The sequence below is a fragment of the Arthrobotrys flagrans genome (assembly GCF_004000055.1).
Source record: "Arthrobotrys flagrans strain CBS H-5679 chromosome Unknown unitig_15, whole genome shotgun sequence".
In the NCBI taxonomy this organism is placed as follows: domain Eukaryota; kingdom Fungi; phylum Ascomycota; class Orbiliomycetes; order Orbiliales; family Orbiliaceae; genus Arthrobotrys; species Arthrobotrys flagrans.
In genome coordinates, this window is record NW_027137545.1 from 981,296 (window position 1) to 1,004,002 (window position 22,707).

Here is a 22,707-nt window from a genome sequence, read left to right on the forward strand (position 1 = left end):
ATCTATTCTGGATTTGCTTCGCCAAAGGCAATAGCACGGAGCAAGGAAACAAAACGAAGTGGATATCACTGACAAGGACGCCATGGAAAGAAAGTAAAAAAAAAAAAAAAAAAGCCCCTAATGTACAAACCGTTGACCGGGGGAGTAGATGAAAGGGAAGGGTGGAGTTGTAAAAGTCCTTTTTTACACAAAGAATGCAAATTTATGCATACGAAGTTTTTGTTTAAAAAAAGACAAAACTGTCGTTGGTATCTGGTAAGCGAGAGAATTACTGCTGTTCCTGTTGCTGCTGCTTGCTCTTTGCGGTTGCCTCCTCATTGACGACGACATTACCGGATTTATCACCTTCTCCAAAGAAGATTACTTCAACAGTAAGATCGTCTCTGCCGTATCGTTAGTATCGTTCTGTAGATATTCGGGGTTATCGAAAGGGGCTCACCTGTATCGACGCGAATAGGGTGACTGAAGTGTTAGCAAAGCACACAACATGTCGCTATCCTTCCCACCGAGTGCATTTCTGACTAAATGGGTGGCGCAATTCTGGTCTTTGATAACGAATCGATCTTCCGGGGAGCTGATGCCCCACTGCCTCTGACGGATCGGAACCCGTTGACCGGCATCGTCTTGGTTGCCGTCATGATTCGTAGCAACGGGAAGAGATTTCTTATCGTCTCCACCCCAGCCAAAGATGGTTTGGAACCAGGACCCTCCGGTGGCACCCCCCTTAACTTTCTTTTGATCCTCCAACCATTTTCCAACCAAGCCCACAACCTCTTCATTGCTCAACATCTCCCACAGTCCATCGGTAGCCAAAACCAAAAAGTCACCTTTCTCAGGTTGGATCTGAGTTGTGGTAACCACGGGTTCAGCGGTGACGTATGGTGGGGTCTTCAGCCTTTGGTTTGGGGTTCGGCCGAAAAACTTGTTCTTGATCATGTTCTGGGTTTCAAGGCTCCATTTGTAGATCGAATCACCAAAGGCCCGAGTCGGCTCGAGTCCTCCCAGGACACGGCCGTTCGAGACAGCAAACTCCTCTCCTGGGTGTTCACTTCGGATACGCTTTGCTTCTTCTTTGTTCGAGCCAGTTTGGTCGGTTGATAGAGCTGTTGCTGCCCATTTGCCATTATCCTGCAGCCTTCCCAAAACCGCTCTTGAGTCACCGGTGCATGCAACTCGCAAGAGGTTAGTTTTGCTGTCGTAGAATGCCAGGAGGGCACAGGAACCGGAGAACGCAGGCGCTAGCAACTCAGCCGCGGCGGCCCTCGACGGGGCCTTGGTTGCCTTTTCAACCGATTCATGGATGATCTCGTTGTCGAGACGGAGGAAACCTTTCTTGATGGCGGTGTCGATAGACTCCGGGCTGGGAAGTTTGTTTTCGAGGTTGGCACTTGAAGCTTTGTAAGTAGCATTCAGTTCCCGGGCGACGAATCCGATCAGGAGCTGCCGTAGCTTAGCAGATGTATACCATCCACTGTAAACTCGAAAGTTAGTTCGTTCCACTCTAGAATTCCAAACGGTAGACGGAATATATATACCTGTGCCCATCGAAAACACCCCAGAACATCCAATCTGTGCTAGCCTTGGCGTCGTCCACCGTACCATCAGCGGATGGAACCTCGATGATGCGCTCAGCATGGTCATCCTCGATCGGATCGTTGCTAGGAAGCTGAACGACATCATATCGGTAAACACCTCTATCTCTTCCTACCAGGTAGGACTCCTGGTTCTGCCTTAGCTTCGTGGAGGCTTCATCCGGCGTGAGCATTTCCAACACCTTCCTTCCGCCGCGGCCATCTTCTTTCGTCAACGGCCCATCTCCCGTAATCGTGCCGGTGTAGAGAGATTCATGATCGACGGCAACTATCTTCCTTATTCTTACATCCTCCTTCGCCCCGGCAGCAAAGGCATCTTTGTCACTAGGGTTCGATAGCAGGGAAACTTTCGCTAGGAACGGGTTGGATCCTTTCGATGCAATATAGGCAGATCCAAGAACCAACGAAGAAACGATGGCAAGCGTGAATTTCCTTACGTAGGAGTTCGAACCTGCCCCACTTCCACCGCTTCCGAGGTTGCTGGTGGTTAGAGCCCTGGTGGCACTGATATTTTGCGGGGGACGGTTTTTGAGCAAGAAGCCTGGAGCCCGGCGGGCAGAGGCGACTGCCGCTCTGACTGCCGCTCGTTGCATTAGAGCGGCGATAACGACGATAGCTATCGATGTGAGTACAGTTGTTGGAACGATAAGATCTTTGTACTGTTCGGATTGAAGGGTATCGATAACATCCGATACCCAGGGAGGGAAGGAAGGTGGAGGTGGGGACTGTTTGGAATCCAAGGTGAAGGTTGTTGTGAGAAATCGGAGCTAGAGGTTTTATGGAGTTCCCTGACCGGGGTTCGACGTCGAAAGCAGCTTATCCTTTTCTTTTCTTTTCTATCGTTCCTTTCAGATCGAGAACATGGAAGCGAAGCCGGAGATTCGTTTAACTCCTGGACTTTAGACTACGCTGTTCGAAAGGGGGAAGTCGACGGCGATAGACGGGATAGCTAACTAGCGGTCAAACCTCCCGGCACATACAGATACACGGCCTCTCACGATAGTCAAGGGAGAATCTCGGACCCGACGGCTTGCCTGTGCGGGAAGAGTGGTAGAAAGGTGAATGGACGGAAGGCTGGATGATGGACGGGTGATGATGTAGGTCTGATTGGTTCGATGGAAATCGTGGAGACGCAGCCTGTCAAGCGGAGGTGTTGTGTGAAGCCAAGGGCCACCAGCTGACCCAGCAATCTAATAACATAACAGAACACGTGAGCCCTGAATCTTGTTGCGGGTGAGGTTGAATCTGCAGATCGGACATCTCATGTTGCACAGGCACAGGTCATATTAATTTAATATAGTCTCGAGGCCATTTCTGTCTATTTCTATCTACAGGATGTCGGGGTTTATAACGATTAATTACAAGATATGTGTTCTCAACTCAGACAAACAAACTGCAGAAATTCTGAGGTGCCTCTGTGTTGCACATTAGAAGGTAGAGGTCACAACATATGGCCTACTGGCCCAATGGCAAGGCGTCTGACTACGATCCAAATCGCTATCAGGAGATTGCAGGTTCGATCCCTGCGTAGGTCACTACAAAACTTATTTTTGCCTTTTTTGCAGTATAAACCCTGGAAGCGACTATAGACAAATTCAAGGCTGCCAGAACTAGAACTAAATAGCTTTTTGCCAATTTCCAGGGAGCCACCAAATTCCTACTTGGGTATAACAGTTTCAACCATCGACTTCTAGCCATAAGGAGGTCCTAGCAATTAAGAGGAAACCTTTGTAATCTTTGTAATTATGGTATCCACGGACTCGGGGCTATAAGTGTTCTTATGGGAGGTTTAAAAGCTTTCGATTTCTATCAAGTTCTATTCCAATTCAAGATATAAACGTCCTCTGCTAGTGCAAACAAACCAAAACAATCTCACCCTATCCAAATGCATATTGCGTCGAATATTATGGCGCCCAGTGACGTTTCCAAATGTCAAATTCGGCATCTGTTCCTCGAAATTCAAAGTCTACCACGGTAATATCCTTGAATCCCTCGCTAACGTGAGGTTCCTGGAACTTGGATTTGAAGGTCCTGAAGGCCATGCTCCCTACCGATGTTCGGTTTTCGGGATTCAAAGACTTAATACCAGAATATGCTCTGGCAGCATCGTTATGGTAGCAGAGCGTCTCTGGAGTTGTCAAGTATATGCATCTGAAGGTAGCACCTTTGGTTTTATCGGCTACGCCCTTCCAGGCTGCTCGGGTGTCTCGTGAGGAATTTGTAGCATCTATAGATCGTTAGATTATATGTCGGCTGCCCCGGGTTTATACGCGTTTTGATAACTCACCAATTACCACACTTTTACCTTCCTTCAGGAAACCGTAAGCAGCCTTGATGCACTTATCCTTCGTCTTTAGGATGTCTTGATTGATGCGCTCGTAGCCCAGAGGCACGAGGTATTTATTCGTAAATGTGGACTTGCCGGAACCCGGGCGACCGCAGAGAACCACTACTTCTAGGGGATATTTCTTCTCAAATGCTGCCAATTGTTAGTCGGCTCCCAAGATTACGGTGCAGATAGTTCTTACCTGGTGGTACAGCCGACCTAGGCAAGCTGGCTGGGTCAAGATCGAGTTCATATGGCATCGGTTTTTCATTCAGAAATAATTCCTCAGGTGTAAGAAATTTGAGACCAAGATTTCCCGCAAATTTACTTTCGTACTGTCAGTATATCGCATTATAAAAGGGTGTGATTATCAAACCCATACCGATCACCGGCAGAGAAGTCTCCTTTTCTCCCAGCAGCATCGCCAACGAAAACCGAACTGTCCATGTCAACCAAAGACGCATCAGCCCCCAGGTCGGAAAGATAGCGTTCGAACATTCCTGTCCGAGGTTTCCGATAAATATCCGTTTCAGTCGCCGCGTAGACGTGTATGGGTAAGTTAAGAGCAGTGACAACGTAATTGACCTTCTTCTTCCACTCCTTTAATTTATCATCGGCTTTCGAGCCACTGGCTTTCAGGCCATTTTGATTCGTAAAGATGACGAGTCGGTATCCTTCTTCGAACATCTGTCGGAGCTTGGATGGTACGCTTGGGTGCCACCACTTCCAGTCTTCACCATCTCTGGCGAATGTCCTACCACTCTTGGTAGCTATCAAATTGGAGTCCTGGATAGCGATATGTTAGTTTTTACACCCGATCAGCTGGTATCTTCTTCCTTACTAAGTCGAATCCTGCAAATTTCATTTTCTCATCCTTTACAGGCGCGGTTATGGCCTTAGAGGATGATGCCACTGGCTCCCAGAATCCAGCAAGCAAACTCCCATGCTTTATTAACTCGATGGGAGACGCTTTCTGGGAAGTTGGGGTAAAAAAGTTGACAGCAGCAGAAGATGGACCAGCATTAGGCCGTTTCACCGGAGGCGGAGAAACCGTCCCACCATCTTTCTCTGGAGTCTCCTCTCTGACCTTTCTTTTCCCTTTCGGTGGCATTTTTAATTTTCGAGATGTTTGTTGAGATAGTGTGCGGTATTGCGATCGATATTGATGAAGGCACCAGCTCGGTTTATATACTAGACGCGTGCCGACGCGCCTTGAGAGACGTTGACGCACGATTGCAGCGTCGACAACGCGAGGCCACGAGGATGCGAGCCACATTCCATCATAGTCGCATTCGGAGATATCGAAGTCCAGTCATCACGACAGAGTCACAGCTATTGTTTTGCCGACGAACCCAAGTCTGGAAGTAGTGACTGTATTAATTTAGTTCAAAACTCATTTTTGTATGTCCGCTAAGCGAAGGGGAGGACAGGCTCTCTGGAACAACCCTCTCGTCGATAGCTGGACGGACAGCTGTTAGCGTCCGCAACACTGCGCCGGTTAAACTTGGACTAATGACAAAATCCAGCTTCATGACATTTGGGAATGAAGCAAGGCCGAGATGACCAAACTTAGTCAGCTGGCACGAATAACTCATATTGGGCAGAGCTGGTGCGACTGTTATCAAAGCGACAAAATTCCAACACCTACAACACACGAGTAATGTCCACCACACGGGACTAACAAATGTTTAGTTACTTACTCAGAGATACAAATTACTTGCACGGCTTTGGGTTCCAGTGCCCTAATTTGCCGGCCCTCCATGGGCACTACAGCTGGATGAACAAAACAAAAAACTCATTGGTCGGGTCGGAAGAACTCGGATGTTGTGCAAAACCGGCATCGGAAACCGAGCGTGCTAGCACCTTCTCGAGCTCCGAATCTTTAGTCGAATGAAAATGGTCTCGAACCCGACTCGATGCTCCGGAGTACCGAATTGACCTCCCGCAGCTAACCAGAAGCATTGGCCACTAGATTCATTGTCGCAGATTGGCTTATCGATATGCCTAGCAGATTGTTGCATGTACCTGCATCTTTCGCAATAGACTTTATACGGGGACCCATGCAACAAAGTTTTTCGACCTATCAACGACAGCCCTAAACCGTTGAAGTTGACGCCTGAGAAATGCGACGTCGAATCGCCCTGGCCCTTTGCCCCAAAAGTTCTCGTCGTCGGTGTTGGGGGCCGTAAATGCATGGTGACTTGTTTAAAAAAAAGTTCACCACACGGAGTTCTTGCGAAGGCCGACAAGATCGTGGCCCGGGATACCACCTGTCAAATATCTGCCGATGCGGACCCTGCGACTCTTACCTAGGTCCGGGATGTGCAGGAATTTAATTTTATGCGCATGCGATATGAAGTGTTTCAATGATCATTGGAGGCTGCAGCCCGCGATGGGGCCATCGTCGAGCAGAGTTTTTACTAGGAGCGAGTGATCCGATAACTGTACGAAAATAAGTTTATTCTTGAGGTGGTGGATGGACTTTGCACAGACGCAAAATTATACATCACCCTCAGAGATCATTGACAGACGCGTATTTTAAATTAGTTGAAGGATCGCTAGAACAAAGTTCGAGGCTCAGGCACACAACATCGGTATATCGCAGGTCGGTTTGGGCCGCAAATTGTAAACCCGGCCTTATGAGTCCAGAACTTCCCGCACTTGCATAATCGCTGCATAGGCGACCTGGTGTCATCTTACTCGATGGCGAAAATCGAAGCAAAAACGTTCGCACCAAGCAAGGTGGGGCGAGAAGGTTTTTTTTGTTCTGGCCCTGCACCCTAGTACCTGCCAACTTCCATGTTCGGGGCGGGCTGAGAAATTCTTTTGGCAGAGTCGATCGTGGAATTCAAAGGAAAGACTCAACGGTGCGCGCGTTGTTTCCCGGGTTAAAAATTTTCCCAACCCCATGTCTCCGTTGCCATTTTTTTGTCGTCAATGCCAGCGGTATATTCCACGACACACCATAAAATACATGGATCACTGGATTTCAGCAATCTCGACCGAGAGGAAGGAGGAAGAAAAAAAGAGAGACATCAATTGGCAGTCGGGAGAACGTCCGGGCGAGAATGGAATGCGGAACCTGCTCTGTGATCGCTGCATTTTTCATTCTTTCCTCATCACGCTTGCCGCCGAATCACGAGCTGCGAGATCCGTTGGCTAGCTTTCTGTGCAACGTGAGCTGACATGTGCCTTCGTGTGTGAGGCTTAGGAATCCAATACAAGGAGCATGGATGCAGGAACAGGCCGAGAGCTCGAACTTGTATTTCCACGTCACAGCTTGGTCACTTTGCGAGTGAAGGATAAATGCCATGGCCGAGTGCATAGAACACCTTGCACCGACTGGTTGAAAGCCTCTTACTGGTCCAATCCATGCCTCCGGGACCCAGAAACTCTATTAAAAAACTGAGTTATTTTTCGCTAATATGTGCAGTTGTAACGCACATAGGCGAGAAACAATGATTTGATCTTGATGGGCAAGTCGTGTGGTCTTGCATTGACTGTCGATGCTCATTAGCTGGAGCTAGCCTTCTGACGTTGGAGATATCTATTAATTCTACATAAGACCGCTGGTTGGCAGGCTAACTCCAGTTGGTGATAATATTATGGACCCACTTGCTCCCACACCTTACATATACCCTGCCCACAGAAAGAACACAAGAAAGAAGCTCTACAATCCCTGCACATAGGGCTCCAGGTAGCGGGGATATAGGATTCAGTGCAGCCGATGGGGGCGGGAGCTGAGTCGGGTGCGAAAATCTGTGGGCGAGGGTTTTCTGAAACATGACCGTTTAGTTTGGTTGGGAATGTGCTCACTATTCCTCCATAAGAAGAAGAAGAAGAAGAAGGACAACGGGTACGTCACGCTGTAAATCGTTTTTCTCGTCTCTTTTCCCCCAGCATCATAGGCTAATAACAAGAGCCAACGTGATATAACGGTGAAAATGACAGCTATGGGGCGAAGTTCACACATATATTATACTCCGTACTTGAGTATTCATTGGGGTATGGCGAGAAGCTAGTCCGGCCTACTCAGAAGAACTGAGAACAAAGTATGGTATTCACCGTCATGCAAGCGGCTGGCAGACGTTTGAACCTGGTTAAAAGGGCAAGGATCCGATATTCTTCTATCACGGCTTAGCCCAATCCAAGACCAGACCTGTAGGCTTGAAGGAAGGCAGCGCTGCCCATGTTGTGTGAGTCGTGACCTCGTTTTAGCCCAACCAGCCAACCTCCCTGCCCTCTCAGTCAAATCCCGCTGGCTAGACCCATCTCTTTATTGCTGACAGTTTCTAGTTCCCGTGATTTCTAGATCCCATTCTTCCTTCGCTGTCAAACCTTCGACGTCAGTGATATAGCCGCCTTCGCCATCTACTATTCTATTATCAATCCATCGACGAGTGATATTTCCATATACACAAAGGCGGGACGGGTCCAATTGAGTTCTTGCACGACGACAGAAAAGTTTGGTCTTGTACCACAAGGAAACTTGGGACCCAACCTCTGTGTTGTGCTTCCCAAGTTTGGTTTGTTTGCCCATACGATTGCGCCAGTGAATTCTAATCACGACGCTGTCGTAGGCGTCCGCGGTTGTGCGGAGTTCCTCGAACATAAAAGAAAGAATCGAAACAGAATACGTGGTGAACCGACTGCTACAAAATCTAGTTCTTTGTTGAAGTTTTGGGGGCTTTGTTAACGGGAACAAATCAAAAAAAGAAGCGACGGATTCTGGAAGAAAAAAAAACGTTGGCAGCTTGCTATTCGACAGATACTGACATCAGCATTTTCTCGCCAGATTGGGCCGAGAACCACACCAATTCCCTAGGTTCTACGGACACTGGCCGTTTAACCTATTGCTGCTTTTGCACCTGCGACTAACTGAGGAGAAGGATTTTATACGCGGCTTTGATCTTCAAGGACAGTAGCGAGTGTCCCGCTCTCGCACAGAAACCAACCACAAGAAGACCACCTAATACAAGGTTTCTGCAGTTAGCTATACATAGTAGAAAGAAGCTACAGCAACACTGCAGCATCCATAGTGGGGAAAGAGACGATAGTCCGAAACCGGTACAGTTTGATATTAGATATCCCACTGGCCGTCGGCGAGTTTGGTTAAACTCCAGGAGTCGACTTTCTGCAGCTCTAACTCGACGCTCTACAATCCAAAACCAACCAGGGCAGGAAAGACAGGACGATAGTCACGTTTTCCCTGGTGGGCGTGTCGTGTTGGATTGTTCGGTAGAACCCAGGCGTAAACTGCGACTTGCGAACCAGGAACCGCGCACGCAAGTGTTCAGCGGAGGCCTATTACCAGTCCTCTCCGCTTGCGTAAAGTCTGCGCGAGGCATCTTCCCGTGCTTCTCCACGCTTTGTGCCGTGGGGGGCCGACCTGGCTGGCACCATTCAACCACGCTTCCCCCGCCATCTTTGAGATTCTACTTCGTACTAAGAGGCATATTTGATATTGGACAATAGTCTTTTACACCCCGTCACTATCATCCAACCAACACTGTTACTGTTTGATCTTTATATGTCTGTCAGAGTTTCCGCCAGGTCGCGACACATCCAGATCTAACAGGAAAATACTACGGTGCTACCGACAACGACAATAGGACCTAAAAAAGAATACGACCGGACTAGATTCTTTCCGTTTCTTATCAATTGGCCTATACAACAGGAAGACTCATTAGTTCTGCGGGGACTATTCCTTTTCGCCTTGTTTTCTTTTTCGGTTCTTCTAGAGGTTCCCAGACTTCGGAAGGGTTCAGCCAAGGACATACATAGGTACAACATTAAGACTAGGAACCATTTAGTAAACGGAACCTAGGTATCACAAACCACGATAACTCCAGGCATCGGGTCCGTGTTAATCAGGTTTTGAGAATAGAAAAGCGAAGGGTGTACAACGTCACTGTTTTCCGTCGCTGCTACACACCTGGCTTTGTATCGAACAGTTACGATAAACAATCCGGCTCTTACCACCCCTTCGTTTTTGGCCCTTTGGAGCAATCGATATTATTGGGAACCGCAGCTCTTTGATTGGTACAGCGACAATCGAAGATTGGTTCCCGTTGTTTGTTTCGGTGCAGGAAACACTTACCGTCCGGTATCAACGTTTTCAGGACTGCGTCTTCGAGTTCCAATTGCAACGATTTCGGCGTTTCTGTTTGTAGAACGATAACGCAGGAAACCAAATCTAGGAGGGTGTCCTTAAACAAGAATAGCGCTATACATAAGAGGCTGCGGGAGGGTCATCTCCCTTACCATCACTACGCTCCGGTTTCTTTAAAATTGGAAACGGTTGGGCGTACTAGTCGGTTGACAGCTATCTTATTTTAGCGTGGTCGGAAGACGACAACAGCAACAACCTACACCATCATGGAATCTGTGGCAATGTCAACGTCAGGCCTAGGCCGTCTATCAGAAAGACGGGGTATCCAAAAACTGGCCCATATCGAACCGCCAGTGATGGCCAATACCGCTTTTCGACCATTCCAAGCTCACAAGTCGTCCTTATCCCAAGTAATGGATGCTGAACCCATCCTCTCTACTTCGAATTCTTCATCTTCGTTAGCATCATCTATTAGTAAAGTCTCAATTTCAGCGCCGAGGCTACAGAGTTCTTCGTCTTCATTGGCGACTACCCCTCTGGAGCCCCTCTTGACAAACTTTGAAATGTCGCCCTCGTTGCCTATGACACCGGAGATTGGCGAATTTCAGGGAAATTGGCGACAACTAGATGACGAGGTAGTAGCGACATATAGTGGGCTTGGCCTTGACTGCGAAATATTAGAGGATATGAAGCGGAAGACGAGATCAAGGAGTTTATCGGAGCGGGTCTATCCTAGTGTGAAGACCAGAACAGCGTCTACATCTACAATTGCGGAGTTGGCAGAGATCGAACTATCTGAACATGCTGAGGGCATTGACGGAGACGGTGTGGCGTCGATGAGCCCTTCATTAGGTAAATAATAACTATAACCATTCCTTAAAAAAGTAATATATGCTAAGACTCAATTCGTTTAAGTCCAATCAGATGTGTCGATCAAGTCATCACATTCTACAATACAACCTGGAAATGAAGAGCTTTACGACCCCGATACCCTGTCAGATCCTTCCGCGCCTACCTCACCTGTACCCGAGTATATGGGGAGAACTAGCAGGAGGGCAACTGTGCTTCAACGTATGCTGCCGCCCAAGTTAAGAGCGACAATGCGTAGAAGATCGTCCAGCACACACTCATCACATGCTGCACCTCCCATCCCCCCACTCTCTACTATGCCCACTTTTTACCAACAGGCGCCAGAAACTCCGGATGAGGACTTTGACTCTTACTTCGCGGAGAAGCTACCGCTGCCAGACAATGATTCCTTCTCCTCGATCGAGGAAATGATACATACCTGCGCCCCAACTCCTCCCCTTCCTCCCTTTGTTGTGCCAGACTACTTCACCAAGGCCATGCCTATTCAGTCAACGCTATGTTCTGCGACCACATCACCCACCTCGAACCTACCACCACTGGCAGAGAACTTTCCTGAGATAGTTCCACTAAGCGTGGGCGATTTGGTCAAGTCTCCTTTGCCACAGCCTCCAATATCTCCCCTCGGATCACCGGGGCTACCGCCAGTACGAGGTACGGTACTGAATATCATCAACCCAATGTCTCTCGCCGCCTACCAACACCAGCAGGTGGTGCCAGACGTTGTTGAATATGATTCTCCGGCTATACTATCGCCAAAGCACCGCCGCCAGGTCTCTGGCGAGGGCCCCGTCACGGCCAACTCCCTCGCTGATATGATTGAACAAATGATTCGGGAAGATGAAGCCTTTGAGGTCACAGAAAAGCATCTTTCTGAGAGCGGTTGGACTACTCCGCAAGAAGTTCAAGCCATTAGGGAGCAAAGGGAGGAGACAAAAGCAGAGTGGAAAAAACGGATTGCGGAATCTAAGAAGATTCTCATCGATATCCGGAAGCAAGAGGTGCAAGCGTCCACTCGCACTGAAAATATACCAAAGGGTGCTCAGTGAGCACACGTGTGCAAGATGCTGGAATGAAACAGGGTTTCAATATTTTGCAAACATCCAATTCTTTTCATATGGTAGCAGCGTTTATTCATGACATCTACGACGTGTTTCTTTCCTTTACATAATACTCACAGCGCAGGCTGCTTTACATTTCACCTGTCTATATTCTCATCTTGACATAGACCGGATTTTATTTTTTTTCCAGATACAAAGGATCCGGTATCGCACCGCCCTTCCTTAACTTCTTCCTACTTTTGCTTTATATTTCTTTTTCTTTTTCTTTTTTGTTACCCTGCTGAAGGGTAAAAAGGCGTTTCATGGTTTATTCTCAGGTGGTACCACTGACTACAAATCCCACCCAAAATTATTTCAATGAGTTGATAGGACGGAAAAGCATTCTTACAAAAGAGAAAAGAATTGTGGGACCTTTTTGTATTTTATATTATCGAGGGCGGTATGGCGTATTTTTGCACTGTTTGACGGGTCTTAATATCTCCCCTTTACCACGAATTTTTTGTTCTTTACTTTTCTTTTTAACCTTAAAAGAAAAATTCCCAAGGCTGGGTATCTTGATGAGTTACTAATACTATAGACACCGAGCTGGGGTGGCTATGTATGAGTATGGCTCACCTCCCTCCCACTTTGTATAACGAATTTCCTTTCCACTTATTTTTCTGTTGTATCACTATTTGAACAGCGAGACGAGAAAAACACGAAATATATAACAAAAATTTCTTTTGATTCATCCTTTTCCTCCTCTCAACATAACAAAAGTCATAGCTCTGAGAAACTCGTCTCTTGAGACAGAAGATGTGGGCGTACAAGTACCCCGTGCTGTGTTGCAAGATGTTGGATGTTGGAGTCATGTGGGATATTGAATTTCGAAATAGTAAATATCCGATATATCTGCGGGGGGGTTAACCTGGTAGGTATGAGGTAGGGAATTATCCAAATAGGAATGATTTTCTCAAAACTAGTGCAAGTGTACCTGGCGATCTACGAGATGCGAGCTTCGATGCGAGATGGAGATCGCTATCACCAGCCGCGGATGCAAATGCATGCATCATGCAGGGGGTAAGAGATGGACAGGGTGCATTGGCCCATTGGGATCTTCGTCCGCGTGGGTCTCTAAGGATAGGCTAGGGTGTCAAAACCAGTGAGTACACCGATGTTTGAAGGAGTCGAGACTACATCATGAAACGGATACCAAGATCTACATTCACTGTACTTGTCGTTTTGATAGGGTGGGAGACATTGTATGCAATAATGGACATCACGATTATCCTCCTAGACAAGCCATCATTTGGGATCTTGGGATCCGTGGCTTTATTTCTTCTTCATCGAATACCTAGGCTCATATTAGACCATCTCGAAAATGAACCCCTCTGCAAAGGAAACTTACAAGTATATGCTCTCCCTCATATATCCTTCAAAGCCTTCGTCCTTTATCTCTGTCATGACGAAGTGTTTTCGTATCGATTTGATAAATCTCATATCGGCCTAGAGCAGGGAATACTGTCAATTTTCCAGAACATGACTTCAGTGATGTTCTATAAATATGCAGGAGCTAAGCCATACCCTTCTGCGTTTCTTGAAGCAGAATATAATCTCTGTATCAGGGCCAGCAATGTCACGTCTATACCAAAGGTAGGTAAGTTTCCTGTACTTTTATGTACCGCACCTGTGGCTCTGGGGTTTGGCCTACAGTGTCTTCTCGAGCAAGGGAAATGCCGGCTCGAAGTACACGCAGTCAGCTGCAAGTACTACATCTACCGGAGCCCTCGTCACGAATTCGGGTAACGGGTCGGCCCTATATTATTTGATCAAGCCTTAGCCTATGCTACCACCGATTGCACTCGCATGGCATCGCGATATGTGTTTCCACCAACCAATCAAGTAATCCACACTCGACCTTGCCTTCAAGGCCATTAAACGCCACATTCTTCTGCATTAACTCCACCATGGCCTGCATATCCGTCATCCAGAACTCACATCCACCCTTTTCGACATCGCCGCCGATATGGTCGAGCTCTAACCCAATCGCTAGTCCAGTAACCCCACCCCCACTCCCTAGCTCAATGATTCGCTTCCCAGCTAGGTCATCTGTATCTCTGTACCGATTGATAAAGTACTTTGCCAATCGGACACCAGCAGGCCATAACTGCCCCCCACAACCATTTGTAAGGTCTTCGATGAGCTGGAGGGGTGTCTTGGTTAACGTGCCATCGAGGGTAGTAGTTGTAACCCGCCCGGGTTCGAGATTCTCTCGTGGAGCGACAAGGTCCCGTGGAAACTTGAAATCGGAGGCGTCGATGCTGGAGAGCGAAGAGGACCGGGATCGAGGCTCTGCCATCGAGGTTGTTTGAAGCTTTTTGGTGTGGGTTTTTAGAGCCGTTTGGAAACCGTTTTTGAATCTTGGACTATTCCTTATTGGTAGTGTTCCATTTTTGGATATGCAACAATATCAACACGGCTTTAGTGAGTATTTTTGGGATATGTGATAGATTCGATGGGTGCAAGCCTTGATTTTGCTGAGGAAGGCCTTGCTTTGGGGGTCTAGAGTAGAAGAGATTCCGATTAATTTAGATACACTCGCCTTTAGTTGTGTGTATAAATTTAGGTATTGGGGCAAGTAACCATTTGGGGTGCGTCACTTGCTTCCAGCAAAGACGCCCATCGTTTGCAATGTTTCGTCAAATACCTAGTACGCAATGTTTTTTTTTATTTAGATAAAGTAGCTTGCAATAATTCCGCCGTAGAATAAATATCTTTACGGTAATTTGGTGAAGAAGGGCCAGCCACGTTGAGCTCGCTGAAAGTAATTTTAAAGGCGGTACATTCGCATTCGCATTCTTTGCCCGGACATCTTGACAATTACTGCTGTTCGTTTATGCCCTTATAACCTAAGAAATAACTTCTAGTATCCTGAATCATAGCAAAGTATGAGGATTGGGGCACCCCGTCGCATGTTTATCTAAGTACCATTCCCAGATAACTGGTACTTCAATTGCAAGATCGACTAAATCTAAAGACTAGGAACAGACGGGCAAGGTATAAGTACGCACCAGACGGCCACCCCTCCCCATTACCAAGACCCAGTGCGGCAGGGAAATAATCAACGCGGCATAAGTATATTAGTATCCAATGTTTCTAGAAAAAGGGATGTCGTCTCATATAAACAGGTCGGCCGGCGCCCACGCGACCTGTTAGGATTACTTAGCACTACATATTTTGCCACTGCCCTGTCCCTCCTCCTCCTCTTCCTCCTCCTCCTCCTCCTCCTCATCCTCCTTTCTCCTTTCTCCTTTCTCCTTTCTCTTTTTTCATTTTTCATTTGTCACTAAACCACTTTTTTGCCAACCCAGCCGGAAGCAAGTTAACCTGAAACTCTAGGGTTCCGCATACTCCTCTCTACCCACACCCGTCTCTCAATCAACCAAGATGCCCTTCAGAATACCTGGTGTCATCAAAAACGCCTTCCAGCCCAGGTGAGCTATATCGAAGTTAGATTAGGAAGCTCTGGTTGATATCTAAATACTTACCACAAACCCCTGCAGACTGGGCAGCATTTTCTCGCAAGCATCACATATCGCATACCGATTGTTGTTGTCAGCGATGAAGACCTGGTTACTGAGGAAAAGATATCTATACCCCCGTGATAGATATAAACCACGAATTCCAGAACCTCCTCGCAGACTTACCGGCTTCACTGTGCGGCTGGAGGAGTCGTAAAACCTAAGATTTTATGAATACAATCACGAGTTCACCTACCCGCGGCGGCCACGACGCCCTAGACCTTCTTCGAAGATGTCTAAAATTAGGGAGGGGAAATCGATTGTATCGGTTTAGTCTTGACTCCAGACGCTAGCACATCGACATCAACTGCCCTTAAAGATGAAGGCTTTTCGCTATTCGCTTTATAGAAGCTGGCCACAGCCATGGTAATACCGGGAGGCGAAATTGGCACTGAGCTGAGCCTAGCAGCTGACCACAGATTTACTTTAGCTGCAATAGAAAAATTACCGTTGATACGCCCTATACCCAACTATGATGATTCATCTTGGGGACCCTTATACGGGGCAACCCTTCTATACGGGTCTCACTTTAACGCTTAAGATTCGAGCTAAAGGCTTCTGCACAGGGAGAGTGGCTAGCCTCAACACGAGGAAGATAGTCAGGACTCCGAATTCCTCGGCGGGTTATTGAAGCCGTCTAGGGCTTAGGGTTGTGATACCCTGCGTCGGGCCCCAACCGTGACAATTAGCAACGGGTGCTTGCTTCAGGAACCTTCTTGACGGCTCTACTCTTTCTAGAAAAGAACCCACCCTTAAACACGACTTCCCCTCATCTCCACCTCATCTCCATCCCACTTCAACCCACCTTCATCTCACCCATCCTATTTCATATCCCTTCTCACCTTCGTTGATCCGTTATCATCGTAACTAAATCTGCATTCACATACGCTTAGACTGCAGTATAACCACTCGTCAGTCAATATGCCTTCTGAGGATGAAAACGCAAGGCTTCTCAGGCAGCAAGCTGTAAGCTCTGTTCAACAATAGCTCTTCTGTTCTCTCATAGTATTGTACTAACAAGCAAACTTGGCTGCTCCTTAGGAGGACCTTGGGAATCACCGTATCACGGCACTCCCACTCGGTGATCGTCAACCAGGTCGTCGTGGTGTACTTCAGCGTTCAAGCCGACCTGCCCAAGGAGCTGGAGACGCTCGCTTTGACCTTAGGCCTCGTCCTAGGGGTGCGCCTCCAGGTTCTAGTGTCCGTCGAGTTGAAGTAGAGCAACGATGGCTCGGTAAGTTCTTGAGTCTCTCTTCTCTGTGGTACCAGCATCCAACTCATTTTTTTTTCTCCTTAGCCGTCTTTGACGACTCTATGGTCATTGAGAGACCAGACGGCATTGGTGGAGGAGCCCTCCACAGGTAAGGAATCATTCTTGACCCTAGCGTTCAAAAAGGATTACCATGTTTATATTGTTAACCTGGCCTGAAATTTTAGAGGTGGGCAGAATTTTCGCCCTCGACGGCGAAGGAGTCTTTCTGATGCTTCTGTCCCCCAGAGTGTGCGAGATGCTCTCGTCGCCGAGACTCGAGACATGGCTGCGAGAAACCCTATTGGCCCTTCCAGCTTCCGTGGAAGAGGTGGCGGTCTACGCCCACCTTCAGGCCCTTCAGGCCGCCCGAGGTACCAGCCCGCGAGTTTTCAACCTCGTCCACAACCTCGTGGACCGGTCCTTCCACCGCAACCTCGCCCTCCTCGCCCAGGGATCCCTGGAAATGAAAGGTATGCATTTTGTGGCTCCTATAATTTTCCTACTGCTAATGTTTTCCTAGAACAGGGAATTGGGGCGCCCCAGGCCTCGTGCACGACCAAGGTACTTTTTTTGATAAGATGACAAAGAACACCGGTCTTCGCTGTCCTCCTATAGTAAAGAATCAACAAGAGGCCCCCAAGAACGCAAAGCCTTTTGCCAAACCGATGCCCTCAGCGAAAGATTTGTCCCTAGAAGCTACCGGTTCTCAAATCGAAAACCCAATTCAATCCACTGAGCCATCCAACCAGCCTGCTCGACCCCAGAATCAACCTGCCGAGCAGCCTAAAGCAAAGCCATCTACTTCTGTTTTTATCCCTCCCCATCTTCGACATGCGCTAAAGAAACAAACCGCCGGATCAAAGGCTGGAGGCAAACCAATTGAGCTAAAGGTAAGTCAGCCGGTCGTAAACCGGACCGGGAGGGAGCTTTTGTTACCTGTTGAAGAAGCCGCCCGACTTGTTCCTAGGGCTTCCCCACTTGCACGACGCAGCGTTAGCCATGGAGGATCTCCGCTCGTAAGACCTCAGCTGCTACCTGCACCAGAGGAACCTAGGAATCCATTGGCATCGGCCCCGAAGCCTCGTGGCGACTTCCCCCCGTTCAATTTCCCCCTCCCCATTGATTTCCCTATCAGTGCTGAGTTCGCCACTCAATTCTGGAACCTTGTTGCCAAACCTTTGTGGGAGCAACTTCTGGAGGACTACGACGATGTGCAGCAGCAGATTATCTTCCTAACGTGGTACTATGCCGAAAAGCCCCACGAATGGAAGCACGTCATGAAAACTGGCCCTCCCACTCGCGAAATGATCGTAAGTTTGCCTCTACATGTTTCGAAGATGTTGTAGTTCCTAATATTTTATTGCTAGCTTAAAATCAGCGAAGAATACATGGACGAGGATCAAAAGGCCATTCTAGCCTATCGGAAGGCTCAGGAGAACAAGTTCAAGAATGTCCTGAGTCCGAAGTTAGGGAGTGCTCCCCAACCACCCTCGAGTTGGTGGAAGATCGATGCAGCGGACAGTGCTGCTATCTCCGAATGGGCCGGGAAGTTACAAGAGTCACATCGCAATGCGATGTTAGAATCACTCAAGGAACGTGTCGCAGAGGAAAGGGACTCCGTCCAGACCCAAATACTCTATTCTAAAATGGGTATGCTCATGCATGAGGGTAAAGAAGGGCCTAGCAGTTTCAATTCTGGGGCCCAAGGTCAAAAACTAAATAAGATTCCAAAACTTCCCGCAAAGGTACCCGTGGAACCAAGCAACGAAAAAGATGGTGATGTTTCGGTACTTGTTCTCGATCCGGAAGGCTCAAAAGAACTGAAGGAGAAGAACCTATCATCATTGATTAAGTTGATGTGGGACCATGGTCTAGATCCTGAAGGAGACTTCCTGACAGAGGACGATTTCCCGCTCACTGCGGAGCAGCAGGCGTCTCCGGAACCTGAGTGGCTCCCACCTCTTTCTCCTAGCCCCCCACCTCCTCTTGCCCTTGCTACACCTACCCCCCCGACCTCTACAGCTGCCGCTGCCGCCCCTAATGTCCCTCCTCCATCTCCACCCAGCCAAAACCGCTTTGGGGTTTTGGCCAGCATTCATAGCAGCACCCCACTATCTCGGAGCAGCGCTCAAATTCCTCACAAAGGCCGACACAGAGGCCACGGCGGACAACACGCCCCGCAAGATCTGTCCAAAGCCCGTGATCCCATGCCTGCCCGTGGTACCGTGTCTGCCCCTGCCCCTCGCGATCCCTCCGACGAACGTCGCCAGCGAGAAAAACAGGAGCGCATGAAAGAGATCGACAAAAAGTTTGCCTCCGCAAAATCAGGCCAGACCCTAGGGGCCGATGGGCATCAGGAATTCACTCCATTGCTTTTAGAATTTCCGGCTCATCTTTTGAATTTTGGTCCTGATACCGTGGTTCAACTCGTCCCTGATGATGCGATGGAGGACACGGAAGACACCGAGAGCAACCAGAGCTTCGAGGAGGAAAATTCATTCCTCGACGACGAAGAACCCTTGGCTCTCGACGACATTATCGTGCCCCAACCCGAAATCTCCGAGGAAGAAATTTGCCGAATTCGAGAGATGAACCGAGACTCGGTTCCCGAATTGGCTATCACTTGTCCTTGGAGTTTTGGCTTGCGATTCGCGAGCCCTGTTAGGCCAGGAGAGTGCTTCACTGTCAAGCTTGACTGTACCGCCAGGATGCCTGCGGATTTTCTTAAGCAGCTTCGCGACAAAATTGGTGTCGAGCACTGGGAGGTAGTTTCCTCCCACCCAGGGTTCCGAACCGTTGTTGCGCACGCTACAAAAGCATTCTATATCAAGATGACTCGAAAGTGGGGTCCACGGTTCATCCATGGGATCGCTGACTAACTCTCCAATCCTTTTATCCTTTCTACGCTCCCCAAATTCTTCGATTCTCAACCCAAAATTCTACTTTTTTTTTTTCTTACACAGCAGAACCCTTTTCTTCGAAAAATTTCATATGATTCCCCTACACCGACCCTTCGACACCACAATAACCCAATCCCTTCCCCCTTCCTTTCTTTACTAATACACAATCTTGCAACTACATGTAAATTTGAATCATGTATTCATAAGAGGCATTAGTGCTGTAGCTAAGCTAGTGAAGGAAATGAAAACAATATCCCTTTGAATGTATGATAGACTAGACTAGATTGTGTGTTGTTTATGTTGTAAAGGGCGTCGAGACGGGGCCAGCGGCCAAAATGGGCAAAAGTCTGGAAAGGGTGTGTGGTACCCACCAGGCCAGGTTGCCAATCGATTGTGGCACCAGGCGTATCCGACTAGGACAGATTCATGCAAAAAAATTTTCGAGCTTGAATCTGTGCCCGAGAGCGTATCTCGTTTTCACATGCCGAATTGGAAGGCTCGCGCAATCAGCCACCAACTAACGTTAACCCAGTAGCCAGTTATAATTAACTAGCAAGTTTGCACGTTTGTAGCTATCAAGATTGAATGGACCCGTAAGTCGTTAAAGCCAAGCTAAGGTCGGTACGGCTTCCGATGCACAGAAAAAAACCCGATTTACTTAAGCGCTACTTTCGCTGGGAAAGGGCTGTGGATCTCAACAAGTTTGACTTGCAATGGCGAGACTAGACTGACTCGACTGACATGACATGACATAACAATCACGGCCAGTCACAAAACACTCCACTGCATACTTGATGTTCCGTGCTAACGTATCCCGCTCCTGCCGATTGCCTCTTATCACACGCTTTTCCGGCGGAGGATACGTACCGTCCGCCCGGCAAGCCGTTCGGGAACAGGTCATCTGAAATCGAGACCTTGATGTCCGAATGCGTCCCCACCAGTAAGCTCCGACAAATGTAAGACGCAACTCAAATAAACGAACACAATTAACGGACAGAACTATCAAAAAAAAAGTGAGCTCTCTTCGGAACGTCTTAAACAAGTTGGACTAGCCGTCTTCGAAAGAAAGACCCCGTTTCGATTGATAAGAAAAAGAATGCGTTCATTCCAAGTAAATGTTTGCTTGCTGCTGCTGCTGCTATATATCTTGCCGGGCCTCCTTCTCACCCTTAACCACTTTATAATCTTACCCGTCAAAGCTTTGACTCCTGCCGCTACGTAATACGTATAAAGAATATGCAAAAATGTTATCCAATCGCGACCGCGACCCCTTCATGCCATTGGTAACACAATATTACCACCAACAGCACCATCAGAACCATTCGCTGGCCCTGGACGCCGTCCTCGGCTCTTCCAATCCTTCCACCGCTTCGTCTCCCGCTCGGACGCCCAGCCGCCCACGATCTCTTGCTTCTCTAGATTCGATACCGTCCACACCGGTCTTGAAAGCGTGGAATCCAACCTCTGCAGCAGCTTCGGCTTCGACGACACCGCAGGAAGAGAAAGGCAATGTCGGACGCACGATCTTCATCAACGGCTATCCGGGCACCGGAAAACTGACGGTAGCTAAGGAGTTGCAGTGAGTGAACCTACCATCATGCCATTGTGGTGTTCCTCTCCTTTTTTTTTTTTATCACATTTCTCTTTCCAGAACGGACCGGGATGAAGCTTCTAAAAATTGACCCAGCTTGACTACCTAGCTCGTGGTTGCAGGAGAGCTGGTTGTCCTTGCCTACATGGAAATTGGATTTTGCCTGGCGAGAACCATGCCATGCACATGCACATTATCCTTGCGTCTTTTCTGGTCGTCCTGAATTTTTTTTTCTGGTGGGGGTCACCTTGATCTTCGGAAAAATATTGATCCCATCGTTTGAGCGGGTTTTCTGGAGTGGGGGCACACACCATACCGCTCCGAGTTGAAACGAAAATGGAGCTGTTGGAATTTAGAGCAGAACGACGTCAATCCAACGCAAGTTTCTGTCGAGCCCGGAAAAACTGACAGGGTACGAAATTGTAGGAAGATAATCCCGAACTCCAGAGTGTTCGATCACCATCTGCTTATCGATGCGGCACGTGCTACCTTCAATCAGTCGGATCCAGAGTATCAAATCCTCCGGAAGGCTTTCGTACGTCTCCCTCTCTCTCTTTCGGAATCCTCACCCAAACTCTCAACTAACTCCAACCCTTAGAGAACAACCCTCCTGGACTCCATCAACGCCGCCTCGACCGACCACTCCCCCACCACGTGGATATTTACCGAATGCCAATCAAACTCCCACATCGGTACATCCATCGCGCACGAGTACCTTGCCGCCGCAAAGCGTCGTTCGTCACCTTTCGTATCGATAATACTCACCTGCTCGCTCGAAGAGAATCTAAAACGTCTATCGCATCCGAGCCGGAAGACCAACCCTCGACGGAAATTGACGAACAGAGAGGTTTTAAAGGCAATCAGAGATGAAGAAGTCATCCATCGATTCGGAGATTGGATCGGTGTCCGAGAACTCGTGGTCGATAATTCAAAATTGGAACCCGAAGAAGCTGCCGTGGTTATAAAAACCTTCTTGGAGAAGATTGCGGTGGAACAGGCGATGATGGGGTGCGTTCCCGAATCGGGCGGTTTGGTGGGTAATAACAGCGGTAGCGGGAGCGTGGGAAAGAGAAGCGGGAAGGGGAGCAGGATGGGGAGTATGAATAGCAGTAGAGAGGACGTCCACATGGCGGGTATGACGACGCCGACGTGTGCGACGCCGACGAGTAGTTCGCGCGGAAGGACTAGTATTGCTGCGCTGATGGGTCCGACTTCGCCGACCGGGTAAGGTATCCGAACGGCCTCCCCTTTTCGTTTCGCTTCTTTTCTTTTCGCACCTTTTATGTATATTTTCCATTTGTTCTCCCGAATGGTGGGTTTTAAACTAGATTAGTAGATAGGTGGGACTTCGCTTGATAGAACACTGGAGCATAGTTAGACGGGCCGGGGTTGGCAGACTTTGGGTGTTAGTTGCTTTTATCTCTCTTTTTTTCACCATCTCTTCCT

At 48.2% G+C, this 22,707-nt stretch overlaps 6 protein-coding genes across 6 annotated transcripts; 3 read left to right on the plus strand and 3 right to left on the minus strand.

The window, feature by feature from the left end:
- Nucleotides 1-268: 268 nt before the first annotated feature.
- Nucleotides 269-2,185, minus strand: DFL_000241 (uncharacterized protein; the record flags this gene model as incomplete). The annotated part of the gene is made up of 3 exons (XM_067631189.1): nucleotides 269-383; nucleotides 440-1,471; nucleotides 1,536-2,185. The coding sequence occupies 3 exons, from the start codon at nucleotides 2,183-2,185 to the stop codon at nucleotides 269-271; spliced, it is 1,797 nt and encodes a 598-aa protein (XP_067494768.1).
- Nucleotides 2,186-3,496: 1,311 nt separating this feature from the next.
- DFL_000242 (uncharacterized protein) lies at nucleotides 3,497-5,029 on the minus strand (the record flags this gene model as incomplete). Its single annotated transcript, XM_067631200.1, has 5 exons — nucleotides 3,497-3,819; nucleotides 3,880-4,071; nucleotides 4,121-4,245; nucleotides 4,301-4,704; nucleotides 4,760-5,029. 5 exons carry the CDS (start codon nucleotides 5,027-5,029, stop codon nucleotides 3,497-3,499), a joined length of 1,314 nt encoding a protein of 437 aa, XP_067494769.1.
- Nucleotides 5,030-10,296: 5,267 nt separating this feature from the next.
- Nucleotides 10,297-11,946, plus strand: DFL_000243 (uncharacterized protein; the record flags this gene model as incomplete). The annotated part of the gene is made up of 2 exons (XM_067631214.1): nucleotides 10,297-10,882; nucleotides 10,946-11,946. 2 exons carry the CDS (start codon nucleotides 10,297-10,299, stop codon nucleotides 11,944-11,946), a joined length of 1,587 nt encoding a protein of 528 aa, XP_067494770.1.
- A 1,323-nt stretch (nucleotides 11,947-13,269) lies between these two features.
- DFL_000244 (uncharacterized protein) lies at nucleotides 13,270-14,296 on the minus strand (the record flags this gene model as incomplete). The annotated part of the gene is made up of 5 exons (XM_067631226.1): nucleotides 13,270-13,291; nucleotides 13,346-13,443; nucleotides 13,522-13,579; nucleotides 13,649-13,753; nucleotides 13,833-14,296. The coding sequence occupies 5 exons, from the start codon at nucleotides 14,294-14,296 to the stop codon at nucleotides 13,270-13,272; spliced, it is 747 nt and encodes a 248-aa protein (XP_067494771.1).
- A 2,143-nt stretch (nucleotides 14,297-16,439) lies between these two features.
- Nucleotides 16,440-19,649, plus strand: DFL_000245 (uncharacterized protein; the record flags this gene model as incomplete). Its single annotated transcript, XM_067631238.1, has 6 exons — nucleotides 16,440-16,484; nucleotides 16,560-16,752; nucleotides 16,816-16,879; nucleotides 17,017-17,240; nucleotides 17,296-18,080; nucleotides 18,138-19,649. 6 exons carry the CDS (start codon nucleotides 16,440-16,442, stop codon nucleotides 19,647-19,649), a joined length of 2,823 nt encoding a protein of 940 aa, XP_067494772.1.
- Nucleotides 19,650-20,914: 1,265 nt separating this feature from the next.
- Nucleotides 20,915-22,489, plus strand: DFL_000246 (uncharacterized protein; the record flags this gene model as incomplete). The annotated part of the gene is made up of 3 exons (XM_067631250.1): nucleotides 20,915-21,249; nucleotides 21,688-21,796; nucleotides 21,860-22,489. 3 exons carry the CDS (start codon nucleotides 20,915-20,917, stop codon nucleotides 22,487-22,489), a joined length of 1,074 nt encoding a protein of 357 aa, XP_067494773.1.
- Between the last annotated feature and the right edge of the window lie 218 nt (nucleotides 22,490-22,707).